The 15,432-nt window shown below is 35.3% G+C and overlaps 1 protein-coding gene across 2 annotated transcripts in view; it reads right to left on the bottom strand.

Annotated features, from left to right (window-relative positions):
* The window catches only part of IL1RAPL1 (interleukin 1 receptor accessory protein like 1), a 1,149,826-nt gene that overhangs the window by 966,212 nt on the left and 168,182 nt on the right, over nucleotides 1-15,432 (bottom strand). For both annotated transcript variants that reach the window (XM_031445619.2, XM_064483316.1), the window contains one exon: nucleotides 9,610-9,715. In XM_031445619.2, coding sequence (XP_031301479.1) covers nucleotides 9,610-9,691 — 82 coding nt within the window. In that variant the 5' untranslated portion in view covers nucleotides 9,692-9,715. The remainder of the gene's footprint in view (nucleotides 1-9,609; nucleotides 9,716-15,432) is intronic.

A 15,432-nucleotide genomic window follows, 5' to 3' on the forward strand; every position in this document is an offset into this window, starting at 1 on the left:
TTTTATAGGAAAAACAGGAAGAATCTTCTTTTCAAATTTAAGTTGTCCTTTTTTCTAATATGAACATATTTAAGAAAACATATTAATTTTTCAGAGTATTAAACCTTTTCTTATCATTGATAAAAATCATTTCCCTTTATCATTCACTTTATCATATGTGGAATACAAAGTAACTGAAATATGCTTTTAGAAATCAAAGTAAAATGCCAATGATAGAACTTCACTCAAATAAAGTAGCAATATTAACTAGGAAATATTTTAGTACAGTTAGTAAAACATAAATGACCAATGAATAGTGTTTAGGATACCCACAAGAGCCTTACCACTTTTTAAAGAAATGTTTATACATAATCCTCAGAGATTTTTACCAGTTATTCGTTGTCATTGCCCTAAAGCAACATTTTCCATGCAAGGCAGCACTCTAGATGTCTTAAGAGACTACAACTCTACAAAAGGAAATTTGCCGTAAATAAGTAAAAATGGGCTAAAACATGGCTTAGTATTTTGAACTGCCAAACCTAATTTCACTTAGACACATCAGCACCTGCAAAGAAAAGTACTTTATTTTTACTTTAGCTTTGAAAGTATATAGCATGTGCTTTTTAACAAGACTAAAAAACATAATTTTTTCCTTAATCGAAACTGTTTTAAACTGTTAACATCCTCTGGCCTGTGGTGTTAGGAAAACTGTAGCATGAAGTTAAATGTAGCCACTGAGGGGCCTCAAGCAATCTGACTACAAACTCCATCCATCTAAATTTGCTTGATCAATTTGGGAATATATAAAATATGTCACAGAAAAAAGGTACCACCTTATGTACTGAGTATTCATTAAAGGTGTTCAATAAATGCTTACAAAATGAACAAAAGGATAAACTTCTATTTCTACTGATGATGTTGTAATTCAAAAGTTTTACTTTATGAAAATGGCAACTGAAATCCTGAAAGGTTCAGGGACTTGTCCCCAGTCAACAAGGTTTGGTAGGGGCTGGACTTAAACCTAAGTTTCCTAATTTCCAATTCTGTAGGTTTCATAATACTCAACAGAACAATCTAAACTACTTCTGTAAAAAAATAACTCAGAGTGTTTTTTTAGTGATCATCACTGTAGACAAAAGTTGGCATGTCAACATTAGTTGTCTGTAGAAATGGTCTGCAATAGTCAACATGAAGATTAGCCATGGAAAATTTTAATACACTTGTAAGCCAACTTTCCCACCTGTTTGTATGAAGTAAGGGAATGAAAATTGAATCAGTATTACCCTACCATCAGGAGATTAGTCTTTGCAAACTTATTTCAAACCTAGGTAAAAGAATTTGTGATTGGAGAAAAATTTTTCCTTTCTATAGGACAGTAATTCTTATTATCATGGATGACCAAGAGTTGTATACTTGTTATACATAAATAGAAAAAAATAATAAAAGTAACAATTTCTAAGAGTTAAACTTTAAAACATAAACAGCCACCATAATATACTGATTTTTATATAATATATATTTTTTAATCTGACAACTTCTTTCGAATCTCAAGATGAGATCATCCTGGATTATCCAAGTAGACTAAGTCCAATGACAAGTGTCCTGATAAGAGAAAGACAAAGGGAGATTAGAGACACAGAGGAGATGTCCATGTAAAGATGGAGGCAGAGACTGGAATGATGCAGATACAAACCAAGGAACACCAGAAGCCACCAGAAGCTGGAAGAGGCATGGAAGGATTCTCCCCTACAGCCTTCAGTGGGAACATGGCCTTGCTGAGACCTTGATTTCAGATTTTTGGCCTCCAGAACTGTGAGAATAGATTTCTGTTGGTTTATGTCCCCCAGTTTGTAGTAATTTGTTACAGCAGCCACAGGAAACTAATAGAACTCCAGACCAATAAATTCATCAGCTCATTATTTCCAGTGGTTGTCACAGCTCATAGGCTCCAGACTGAACTCATTCTATCTCCAATCCCTGAAAAACTGTCCTTCTTCCTCTCTCTGTAATTGATGACAACATCAATATAACTTCTCAAATTATTTCACAATCCAACTCCAAACATTCACTTGATCCCATTTATTCTTCTTCAGAAACATACTTTCAGTCCCTATGACTGCTTTTCAGGACCTTAGTATAGAGGAATATCATTTTTACTGAGTCCCTGACTGGTCACTCTGGAATCTCATTACACTCTTTCCTACAGAGAGCATTATTATTTGTCCACAAACAGATCTGATCACGCCACTCTCATATGTGACCCTTTAGAGCTTGATTGTGTTTCCTCCTCTGTAAGGGCAGCTTTACTGATGGACTGGTACAAACATTTGTGTAACACTATCACATATATATCAAGGAGTTTCATCTTTATGGTGTATAGAAGGCACCACAATAAACAGATCCGCCAATCAGAAGCCCAACCTCAAAGACCAAATTTTCTACTAAAGGGGATCTGCAATGCAATTCAGTATCTCATCCAAAACTTTCTGTTCCACAAGCTAAAATCCAAAAATCAAAATATGTGAGACAGACGAAACCCTTCATACTCTATGCTCAGTCTACTTTCTGGGCTTCATCTTAGTCTCAATGACCTACCAACTGTTCTCTTAACACAAGTGGTCCTTTCAAGTTTCTGTTCTTTGGAGATCTTTAATATGATTGATGGCATCACAATCCTCCTATTACGGAATTATTTCTCTACCTCTTTTTTTCAAATGTCCCACATCTAATCATCAAACTCAATGGATTCTGACTTTAAAGTTACTTTCTCTTCTGTCTTCCCTGTTCTCACTGCTGTTACTTTGAGTCAGGATACCCTTTTTGTGTCAGACATTGCTGGCCGAAAGGAAAACAGACTTTTTTAGGATACCACAAGAAAAAAGAGTTACTTATGAAAGTATATTTGTGCAGTACAGATGAGTCAAAAGTTATGAAGATCCAGAATATGAAAAATAATATATATGTGTGTGTATATACATATATATAGCTGAATCACTTTGCTGTACACCAGACACTAAAACAACATTGTAAATCAACTATATTTCAACTTTTTAAAGTTATCAAGATCCAAAGCATTACTAGAGTCTGTTTCTTCTCTTTCTCCTTCTCACCCTCCCTTCCTCCTTTGCTTTGCTTTGTTTTCTTTTCCCTTTTCCCCCTTTGCTCCGCAACTCCTCCTTTTTTAAAATCACAGACCAAAAAATCACTCAGCAAAAATTTTCAACTTCCCTTTCTTATCTCCCCTATTTCTGTCTAATTTCTGAAAGATCATTCTTTCACTAATCTCTAATCCAAATTCAATAATAAGTTTGATTGACTTAAATAATTATCAGTTGTGGAAGAGAGAATAGTGTACTCACCTTCCCAAAGATGTCCACATACTAATCCTTGGAACATATGACTGCTTTTTTCACATGACAAAAGGGACTTTGCAGATTTCGTTACATTAAGGATCTTGAAATAAGGAGTTTTTCCTGGATTATCCAGGCAGGTCCAATGTAATCTCACAAGGGCTCTTATGAGGGAAAGAGGGAGGCAGGAGAGTCACAGCCAGAGAAGGAGATATGATGACTGAAGCAGAGGTTGAAGTGATAGGAGACCATGAGCCAAGGAAGGCAGGTAGCCATTAGAAGATGGAAAAGGCACTGAAACAGATTTTCCCCTAGAGCCTACACAAAGAACACAGCCCTACCAATCTATTTCAGACATCTAACCTCCAGAACTGTAAGTATATGTTGCTTTAAGCTACTAGATTTTTGGTAACTTGTTAAAGCAGCAACTGGATACTAATACAACAGTGTCCTTAATTTCTAAGCCACCTTATAGATCACCTTCAAGTCTATAGGAGAATGTCCATGGATCAAGGGTTCATCCTCTGAATCCCTGCCTGCCACTGACTGACTCCCATTGCTGTCCCCTACTCCTCATTTCTCCCTTCAAATATGTCAAAGAATATACCTTTTATGACCTCCATGACACACTGTTACACTGCTATATTTACTAATTTGGAATATTCCCCTCCCCATTGAAATCCTACTCATCTTGCAGGTTCAACAATATTGACTTTTATCTTCTCCATGTAAATTCACCACGAATTAGGCACCAGTATCCACAAATGATGTTAATTTATGCCAACTCTATATGAAACTGTACTGACAACTAAAAGTGAACAAGTAAGTTTATGGTGAAATTCTTAGGTATATCACATGATTATTAACAAAGATACTGGATAATTCTATTTTGTCAGGTGTAAGCTCCATTTGTTTGTTAGACTATTCTAATTAAAGACATTTCAAATGAATATTAAAATTATTCTAGATCTAATTCAAAATTTATTTTTAAAAAACAAGACAAACAGAAGAGAGGGATGGATTTTTTCCCAAGAAAAAGTAAAGTGCATTTGTTTAACTTCAAAAAGTAAAGAAATAAAGCCTAAGAAGTCTGGTCTTATAAGGTACCCCAAAGGAAAAATAGGAGAAATGTTTCATACTTTTTGACATGTTTGACAAACTGGGAATAAACACATGGTAACATAATAAAAGGCAGATGCTGGGGGACTGGGTTGTCTCTTAATCATGTGGAATTAAGCTCACTGACATCCAGGAATGCCCAAGAGATCTGATACACATAAATCACATTGGCAAGGGATGGAAACGCACCACTACACTTTCTCACTCCTATTCAGTTAAATCTCATTTTCTTTCCACAGTAGCATAATTTCTTTTACCTAAAGAAATGATGACCCAGAAATAACACAAAGATTAGAACCTAAACTGTGTGTTTGGTTATTTAATGACTCTTATCTCTTATGAGTCTGGGAAACCCTCAAGAAACCTGCTTTCCTCTTGCTGTCAAGAAGAAGTACATCTGAATCATTTTACACAAACAAGTGTCCACTGTCAAGTTCTAGAATGAAGAAAAGATACTTCCTGTGGTAACTCTTTTATTCTCTAATAGCTGGCTGCTTTGAGTAACTCTGATATATCATAAATACATTCTAGAACAAGATGTAATCTTTGGTTTATAGATTATAGCCACTTACTCTTCTCCATATGCTCTAATAATTGTGAATACCTTTTTTTCCCCTCTACCAAAGTCACTTGTTTATGTATCGTATATCAGGAATCTTGAAACACACCCTTTCATGGTGGTCTGTACTGAACAATACCATTAAAACCAAAATGTCTACATGATGACAGTACTTCTTTAAAGCAGCAGTAAGTGTAGTAAAAGTCCAATATGCTAATAGTTAAAGAATCATTTTCTTGCCCTTCTAACAGATTTTGAACTGCATTTAAATCTCATCAAAACACTCATGATTTGCAAAGGTCCACTGTCTTCATGTAAACCCTTAGTGTGTCTTAGATATCACTTATTCTAAGCTTGTATCTTTTGCTTCAGTGGTCTCATATTATATATTATATTACTGCCTATTTAAGAAAAAAAACATTTTCCTTAAATAGCTTTATTTTATTTTGCCTTCATTTTTCTAATACTGTGCTGGTCTTACAGCATCCTCACACAGAACCCAGCCTGAACACTAAAGCTACACATCCATTCATTCATACAATCATCAGTTCATTAAGACATTTCCTTGAATCCTGACTGGGAAACACACACCATATTTGGCACTTAGAAGTTAAAAGCATACACAGACCACAGTTCTTGCACTCGCCATCTTATATTCTAGGGATGGTTATGAGAGCAGAGAGAAACAGGCAAAAGGTCTGGATCCCTTTCTCTTCCCTAATCTCTATATTCAAGTTCCTCTAGCTTCATTTCTCTTCAGTGCCTCAAGCTATTAGGCCAAATTACAACTCACACTTCAGTTCCTCGAAAGCACTATTCTCATATTTTGTATGTAATATTCCTTCAACAGTCTACATTATCTCCATGGCCCTGAATCCTATCCCAAATTCTCTTAGTTACACAAAATAAAAATAAGCATTTAAGAATAGCCATTATTAACAGAAACCACACTGTCCTCTTGGAATGACCTTGTAAAGATACAGAATTTCATAGACTTTAACCCTTCAAACAAAGCAATGACAATGTTTTTATACTTTAAACGTGTTCTACAAAGACACAAAGGGAACATTCAAAATAGATTATTTGAAGACAAATACACTAATAAACTAGAGGGAGGGAGGAAAGAGAGGCGGGGGAGGGAGGGACAGAGAGAGAGAAACAGAGGCAAACCAATCAACCAACAAAAACAGTAAGTTAAACTTTCTAAATTAGTTGAGATACGAAGACCGTACAAGCAAGCATTAGCTTTACATGTGGTTTCTGTACAGAATTCTATAAATGAAAACAACTCAAATGTTTACTTACTAAATTGCTACAAAGCTTCACATACTCTAGGAGAATGGATAATATTGATAGTCTTTGCCTCTTTCTTCAAGTGTTGCTTATAAAAACTAAAAGCAAGGTACAAAATTGTTCCAAGAGAAACATGTATTGTGTAAAAAAGGCTGAATATTTGCTTGCATAGATATTAAAGGCCTTGATTCTAAATGTATGCAAAACTTCAGGACACTACCTGAGAGATCAGATTGAATCCTTAACTGTTATAATCATATACATATCCAAAGTGATATTTGAAACAAAACATTATAAAATTGAATTTTTAATATTTCAGTCAAGGATTTTATGATAATGGAACTGCCTTTTTAACACTTAATTTGTTCCTTAAATTAATAGCAATGGGGGTGTAAGCCAATGTGATAAAAATAATACATCTCCGGCTTGTTTATGAAGAGTTCCTATTGCTTTCAAATTAGTTCTGTTAATGAGAAACAAATACCTACTTTTAAGTTTTTATGGAATGACCATATGTGTTTATCTAAAGTAAACACCATACACAACTGACATGCCATAAAAAATTCAACATTACTGTGAGCATTATAATCATATTTAATATATTCTCAGTTATTCAAATATCTAGTTTTTGTTTTCTAGTAGTCACAGAGAATTAAAAATAATATTCTAGTAAAAGACATATGAAAAAGCATTGGGTTCTGAATCATGTTTAATGACCTTTCAAAAAGATTTATAAAATTACAAATAAAAAAGAGAATTAAGAAGAAGAAAGAACAAGGGTAAGTATTCCTCTTGGTTAATATGTGAAATCAAATATCAAAAATTGATTTTTATTTCCTGGCCTTGGTGCCTCTGGTTTTATAGGTTGGGCTGGATGTGAAGATTGAGCCATCAATTTTTTAAGGAGAAGATGCCAAGTGTTCTCCTCCTCTACTTGATCTATGGAGATCAGTAACGACGCTCTTCAGTAAGCTACATATCTGCTTTTCTCAACAAAGGTGCCATGGTAACAGGCATCCGCTGAAATGAGTACAAGCTATGAAACTATATGGGTAAAGTAATATTATCTAAATTGTACACTTAATATTAAAAAATCAAACAAACTTCCATCCAGCAGGGTCTTAACACAGATACCAGAGGAAGCTATCTTAATTTACATTATACAGAAAAGAAAACAAATAGACCATGTCACTAAATCTCAGTACTTGCCTTGTCATTTTTACATTATAACACAGAAAACACAGTTAGTTTGGGAGGTATTAATTAGCTATGTGACAACTATATGCATAAATAAAAGAGAACAAGGTCTCAGAATTCTGCCAAACCTAGGGCAACATTTTACTACCACTCTCCTAAAATAATTATACCATCAAAATAAAAATTGAACTTGAGACAGGTCACTGAGTTTTCTCAGGTCCCTGAAACAGAAGGAGATATGAATTTTCCAACTGTCCCACATGGCTAGCACAGCTCCCATGTTTCCCAAACACACAAAGTTAAGTTTTGATTCAATTAACATTTTCCCCAAAATTAGTATATAGACAGAATGGACCTGGCACCACTATCTGATGATGGGAGAAAAAAATCACACTTGCATTTTGATAAATAAATCATAGATCTGACATATACCAAAATAAAAACAAATTTTGTATAATAAAGTATAATAACCAGAAAAAAAGAAGTTTTTAAGATTCAATCAATATTTCCATTCTGGGGAGTTTCGTTTTGTTATAATACTCATACAGATGCGTGTTTCTCTTCTACGTGGCCAGATTCATGTTAAGTGTTTTTAATGTAAATTGCTGTTCAAGAAAATAGCACTGCTATAGAAATTATCAGCTTTCATCACAATTTACTTCCCCTTCTACATACTCTAACTTACACGGGTATGCTCAACTTTCCTTGCAAGTGGCAGACAAAGAAATTAAGATAACTGCTATTTGCCAGTAATCCATTCGAAGTACAAAAGCTACTACATCATAATCCTGCCCTAGGGTTTTCTCTCATTCAAAAATATCCACCAAGAGGAACAGACAAAATAATGTGTATACATAGAAGCAGTATTTTTTTCATATTGCCTACAACCACATCAATGGCAGATACAACAGCTATACAATAACCACAAAGATCTAGAGTCCAGAGGCTCAGTCAAATTCCTTTTACTCTCAACCTCACATCATCAGCCCCTTGGGCAAGCACAAAGTACTCAGGGATCCCTCCCCAGACTTTCTTCCAAGGTGGGGCTCAGAAGAGCAGACTGCTCTCTACTTCCCTTGCATGTGGCTCTGTTCATTGATTTAATCAATATGAATCTGAGGCCTGTCAACCTAAGGGACTGCAAATGGTTGCTGTAGCCGCACCTCAGTCCTTTCATTCCCTCTCCTTTCTGAATTCCAAAGATACTTTTATTTGTGCAATTCTTGATATCACAACACTGTAGCCTCTTGCACATTCTCTTCTTTACCCCACTGTCTCTCTAGAACTAACAGATAAGACATTCTAGTCCTAGGAACTAAACATAATACCCTTCTTCCTCCATTGTACCCAGAAGCTATAGCTTCAAAAATTCTGTACTCCTATGTAAAATGTGAGTGTGGCAAGACTGTGTATTATCCACGACTTGTTAGACATAATACAACCTCACACAAATAACAGTATTTATTCAATTGTCTCATACATTTTGCTAACTCCATGTATCAACAGTCAACTGAAAACCAAGATGTCTGCTAACATGTAATGTTTTCCATAAGCCTCAACATTATGCTATTAAGCAGTTCCTTTCATATTACCATTCTATTTTACCTCTGTATTTCCTCTTAACTTATTAGGATGTTTCCCCATGACACTTTCTTTAATAACTCTGGTGCTTTATTAAAATATCTGCAAAATAATTCAGCAAATCAGCTGAAGTAAAATCCTAAAAAGAATCTGCCCTACACATAGCTGACATGGAAATGATGACAGTAAAAGGTAATGTGAAAAAAAATTCATGATATTTCCATGCAAAACTTTAAATGACATTCTTTTTAAAAGAATGCTGAAAATCATACTATAAAATAAAATCATCTGCAAGCTTTGGTAATGAATTTATTCCAATTCATTGTGATTAATGAAATAAGCCACATCTTTTTCAAGCTATTCCTACCTTTCTAATTCCCTGAGTTATGTTTCACTCATTTAAAGATAACTCTGCAGTATTTCCACAACATGGCTCCTGGTTAATTCTCAACCTTTCCACCAATGGCACACGTGTAAATGTAGCACCATCACATCAAGCCATAATGAAAGAAAAGGAAGAACACTGCTTACCAGAACCTCTTTTGGTCACAACCTTCAAACTCTGAGTAAAAGTAGCATATAAGAGAATCAAGTGCGGAATCGGAGCTTTCATCTTCCAGCTCTTAAAGGCTGTTCCCTAAAGCAAAGATAAAAAAGAAAAACATACATTTTAAAAAATATATAGCAACATTATAAGATTTTTATTAGATTTTTTATCATGCATGATTGGGGCAATGAATTCCACAAATGGAAACAATGTGAACAGGATCTGTAGTCTATTTTCCTGTATGTGGAGGTTCCTAAATTAAATCAAAACCAGTAATATCAAAATTATGTCTCCATAGCCCCCCCCCAAAATTTTTAAAATCTTAGGCTCACTGAAGATTTAGAATTTCACTTTATTTAGAGGACCTAATTGTGTTTAAATAAGTGGGAATAATCCCTTTAAAAGGACTATTTTATTAACAATTTATTTTAAATATAAATTAACCAACAGGGACATTTTTTAATGTTCCATGCTGCATTAGAATATGGTTTTCTTCAGTATCATTCTTTCCAAATGAGAAGAAAAACATAAATTCTATGCCTCTAAAGATTTGATTATAATTTTACAATTCTCTTTTTAAAAAAAAAAAAAAACCCTAAGAGATACTCCAAGAGAACTTTAAGACTTGGTCTCTACTAAAAGAAAGTACCTGCATATGAAAGCTACAGAAAGATACATCATTTCTCCCTACTACAAGGCTCTCAGAGGGATACTAGAAGGGACACTAGCCTAGTTTTTGAATTTCAAAAGCGGGAAATATTTCATTTGAAATTAACCAAAATGAACGTTGTCTTCATCAGAAAATCATCCCTTTTTAATTTTTGTACAAGACTGAGATAGTTGAGCTGAAAGACTGAATTTCAAAAAGTAGCAAGTCAGAACAAAGTTCAAATATAGTGTCAATCCATGACAGCACAAGTTTCTCTGCAAGACAGTTGAGGAATGATCATATTCAGCTTTCAATCACTATGACTTTATTAAAGATGAGGAAGCTGAAATGGTGATTTGAGTCACATTTTTTTGCTCTGCTAAAGCTTCAGGTACCTCTGAGTATTTTTAAATGATTAATTCATTCACATTAATAAAAGTCTGTTAAAACACATTTTAATTCACAAAACAAAATCAAAATCCTTTACTTGCAGTCAAGTGTCACCATTATCTTTTTACTCACAAAGTCAGTGAATTTTTAAAATAAGCATTGAGAATAAGCTATTTTAACTCCAGCTCTTATAAATGATAGCCTGTTTCAGTTTTCTAACCAAGGACCTGGAGTTCACATAAAGACATAAATGAAACCTAGCCCGAAAAGCCGACTCATCAGACACATCTGACGAACTGCCATATTAAAGTGCAAGCCTGAGTCACGCATGCATTGCTAAAACCCGAATCCCATTTCCCAGGCACCACACTAACTGGAGCTGCAGGAAATCTTCAAGCTGGTATCTCCAGCCTTCAGGTTAGCAGTGAGAATCAGTTCCTCTCTCAGTGTGAGTTTAATCAGCACTGCCCAAGAAACTCCAGGATCCAACTATACACTGCAAGACCTTTCAGCTTAACTACCTTATTACTTTACTCTTGTTCAAAATACTATTTCCTTACTCATTTCATTTCTATAAGTCATACAGGCTAGTTTATGATTCTATTTCTTAAAATTAAATTGGTTTGGAAAGCATCAATTTGGTAACATCAAGAGCCTTAATTGAGTCTCTCCAAACGCTGTATATTAGGGAAAACAATAGAGAATCATGGAGCATTTCAGAGATTTAATATCTTGGTCAATCTACAGTAATCTCTAGAAACCTCTTTAAGGTAATTTATTATATTTTATATTGAAAGATAGATTAAACATGCCTAGTCATAGATATCCAAGCTTTGCTGTACTTGCTGCATAGTTAAAATTCCTACCCAGAAATCACAATGCAAACTTTATATAAACATTTACTGAGATTCTCCTGTATTTCCTTATTGTCACATAGCAGCTCATGCTATCAGTGACTTAATTTCAAGAAGCTTCAATTTCTGGGTGGATGAGCCTGAGATGATTTGCCTGTCTCCTGTTAAGAATACCATTCACCAATGGGCTTCACATAAATCACTACTAAATCTTATGTGAAATGAGCATATCACAGTGGTTATAAGCAATCAGTCTGTCTGGGTTCTCAACTCAGTTTTGCTACCAATCAGCTGCATAATTTGGGGCAAATAACCTCTCTGCAACTAGTTTCTTCATTTACAAAACAGGTACAGTACATATAGCACAGTGCCTAGAAAAGCACTGGCATAAAGAACAAACTGAATACACAAAAGCTGCAGTTGTTACTAATTTTACTGCAGTTGACTGTTGTTGCCATTATTATTATTATATTAGCCCTATTAGAGACTCAACTCACATCCCTCTCATCTGTGAAACTTCCTGTACATACCAGCTTTCTTTACGTGCTACCTCACACTATCAGCTTCTCTTTAATTATATGTCTGTCTATTCCACCGGACTTAGAGTCCCTCCAGGGTGTACGTGTGTTTTATTCATCTTTTTATAACCGATGCTCAGTAAAATTTAGCTGAAATAAAATGAATGAAAGACTGAATGTGGTTGCTACTCTATGCAGTTGAATTTTGGCATTCAAACTCATCATTTGATAAACACTTATTAAGCACATACTAGTTACAAAATGCTGCGCTGTAGTGCAGTGGGGACACAAAGACAATGTAATGCACTCTAATAAAGAAGGCTCAAAGACCAATAAACAAGACAAATGCTTACCTACTTAATTAGACTGCCCCTATTGCCATATGGTGAGTATAATGTGCTGAGGGAGTAGAGGGCGGAAATCTATTCTGTTTCAGGTTGGATCTGATGAAGTCATAAGAAAGAGTTTTCACAAGAAGCATTTCAGCTGGGACATAAAGGAAAGACTTTCTAAAGAAAAGGAAATTTTGGAGCTAGGACAAACAATGGGTGAAACTGTCTGTCTGATAGGCAGAATAATGCTCACCCACAAACATGCCCACATTTGAATTCCTCAATTCTGTCACTAAGTCACCTTACACAGCAAACGGACTTTGCCGCTGTGATTAAGTTAAAGATTTTCAGATGGGAGATTATTACCCGGGTGAGCCCAATGTAATCACAGCATCCTTATAAAAAGGCAATAGAAGAATCAGATTCAGAGAGAAGAAATGCAAAGGAATGTCTGTGGCCTCTAGAAGCTGGAAAAGGCCAGGATACAGATTCCTCCCCTGGATCCTGCAGAAGAAATGCAAGCATGCCAACCTCTTGAATGTAGCCAAGTGAGTCCAGTCCATTTTGGACTTCTGACCACCAGAACAGTAAGATTAAAAATTGGGTTGTTTTAAGCCACTCAGTTTGTAGTAATGTGTTACAACAGCAATAGGAAACCATCACAGCAAGGATGTGAAATGGCAAGTTTCAGGAATGAAGTGTAGATAGACCACAAGTTGGGGGATAGAAGTTAAAGATGTCAGTGTAGGATTGTTAAGAGCAAGATATGCTAGGCAAAAAGTTGGGGACTTTTCCCTCGAGTTCCCTACAATGTTTTTCACTCTTATTCTAACTTCATCATCCAATAATACTTCATGCAGCTTTACATACTTTTTTTGATCATGAAAAAATATGTACATTGTATACATTTCCTCAGAATACACATGACAACTCACCCAAGATTCTGACTCGCCCCCTTTCATAAACCCCTAACACTCTTTGCAGTATAGACAATGAAAAGCCAATGGATGCTTATAGGTTAGTAATCTGAACTATTTTAGAAAGTATAGTCGGAAGGTAGAAGATACTACTTAACAGGCAGTGGTACATGAAGACGAGGAGGAGGGTCAGCCTTAATGGAGTAGGGGTGAAGACTTTGAGAACAGAATAGATTTGGGAATAAATAGAGCTTAGTTATATTAAAGGAAGTGGTGTTAAAAGGAAGCTTCAAAAGTGGATCTGAGGCATATAGTTTGAGCAACTAGGTCTATTATAATACTATTTAGCAATATATGGAAGTAAAGAAGACATTTTGAGCAATGAGACTGGAGAAATTATATTTTGGGCATGTCGATTTTAAATTGCTTGTGGAATCTCCTATTAGAATTGTCTTGTAGTTAATTTAAAATATTAGCCAGAAGCTCAGTAGAGAGATGGAAGATAACAAGGTTGTAATTGTCGCTGAAGTTAAAGCAACTAGGATAAACAGGAAGAGAAGGAAAAGAAGTTGTATGCTTTCAACTCTGAAGCCTACAAATATTTATGATATAGCCAAAGGGAATCAAAAGGGAGAAAATCTGAGAAAAATCAGTCAGTGAAGGGAAGTCAGTCAGGAAGGAGTGAGGTCCATGATGCAAGCAAGGATATTTAAGAACATGATCAGTAGAGCTTAGGTAGTGAAAGGATAAAAAGAGGCAAGTGCTTGAAAATTCAGATACTGCTGGTGATATTGGCCAGTCTTTAGACAAATGGGGGCACAATCCGACAGTTTAAGGAGGATAATCAGCTTCACTTGCTTTTTTCTTAATGGTAGGATGTGAAATCCACAGTTGGCAATAGAGAAGTTGAGGGACAACTAGAACTGAGAGGAGGGACCGGACCAGGACTTCTATGCAAACTGCAGCGAAGAGAAGCAGAGCCAGAGGAAGGAAGGAATCAGGGGGAAAAGTGGGACACCTTCTCCAACAGGCAGAAGAGAAAGAAAGGACACATGTAGGAACACAAAGGGAAGTTTAGAAGAGAAATAGAGGGAAGCTGTACTCACTTGTTTTGTTCTACTCAGAAAGCAGAGAGAGTTGGTTTTAGAATGAGAATGAATTCTCCTGGGTTAGGTTAGGCAAGCTACTTCACCTCTCTAAGCCCCCGCTTTCTCATCCAAAAAGCATGGACATAAATATGCACTGTATTCATTTCATTTGAGTTTATTTCACTTTTGACCTGTTTTCCCCTAACAAATTGAGGTAGTAAATACCTACTTCAAAAATTTACTTTTAAATAAAATAATTGTCTTTATGGTGTTTAATGGTGACATTTAATTGTAGACAGTTTAAAATGCCTGGTCTTTTCCTATGTCTCTTTTCTTTCCACTCCTGGCTGATATATAATAATTATTTATGCTCAAAAAATCATCCATTATATTTTATTTAATACTTAGTTTTTATATTACTAAACTCAAGATTATACTTTTTTCACTCTAATCAAATAATTTTTTAAGTATTCATTTGTGCATGACACAAATAAAGTATTTTACCAAGTGCACAATTTAAATAAACCAATGCGTGATAAAGTTGTGGGATAGAGTCCCTATGGAGAGGATGAACAGAAGCTCTTACTCACTCTGCAACTAGAAGTTACCCAAAAAGTATATTTAAAATTAGCCCCATTGAAGCTTATTTCGTATGTCATTAAACTATGACAACTATCCTGAGAAAAAACACCCTCTCACAAAGTATAACAATATCTTTATATGGACACTTAAACATTTATTTTCAAAATTTTTGAGTGCCCATCATGTTTCAAATGTTGTTCTAAGTCATAGGGACACATTATATTAGGAAATGGTCACTGTAGCCAAAAATCACATGTAAGAGAGAGATGAAAACTAACAATTATAGCAAAGGGATAAGTATTTTAAGAGAAGAATTTTCATGTCTATAGGAAGTGCTCAGGACTGCCTGGGGAGATCACAAAAACATCCTCAGATGGGGGTGATATTTGGGATGACTTTGGACCAGGGTGGAAAGGATTTTAAAGTGATGGGCAGGAGATTACAGGGAGAGGAGAACTTCTAGTTCAAGTAGAACCT

The sequence above is a fragment of the Camelus dromedarius genome, chromosome X (genome assembly GCF_036321535.1).
Source record: "Camelus dromedarius isolate mCamDro1 chromosome X, mCamDro1.pat, whole genome shotgun sequence".
Lineage (NCBI taxonomy): Eukaryota > Metazoa > Chordata > Mammalia > Artiodactyla > Camelidae > Camelus > Camelus dromedarius.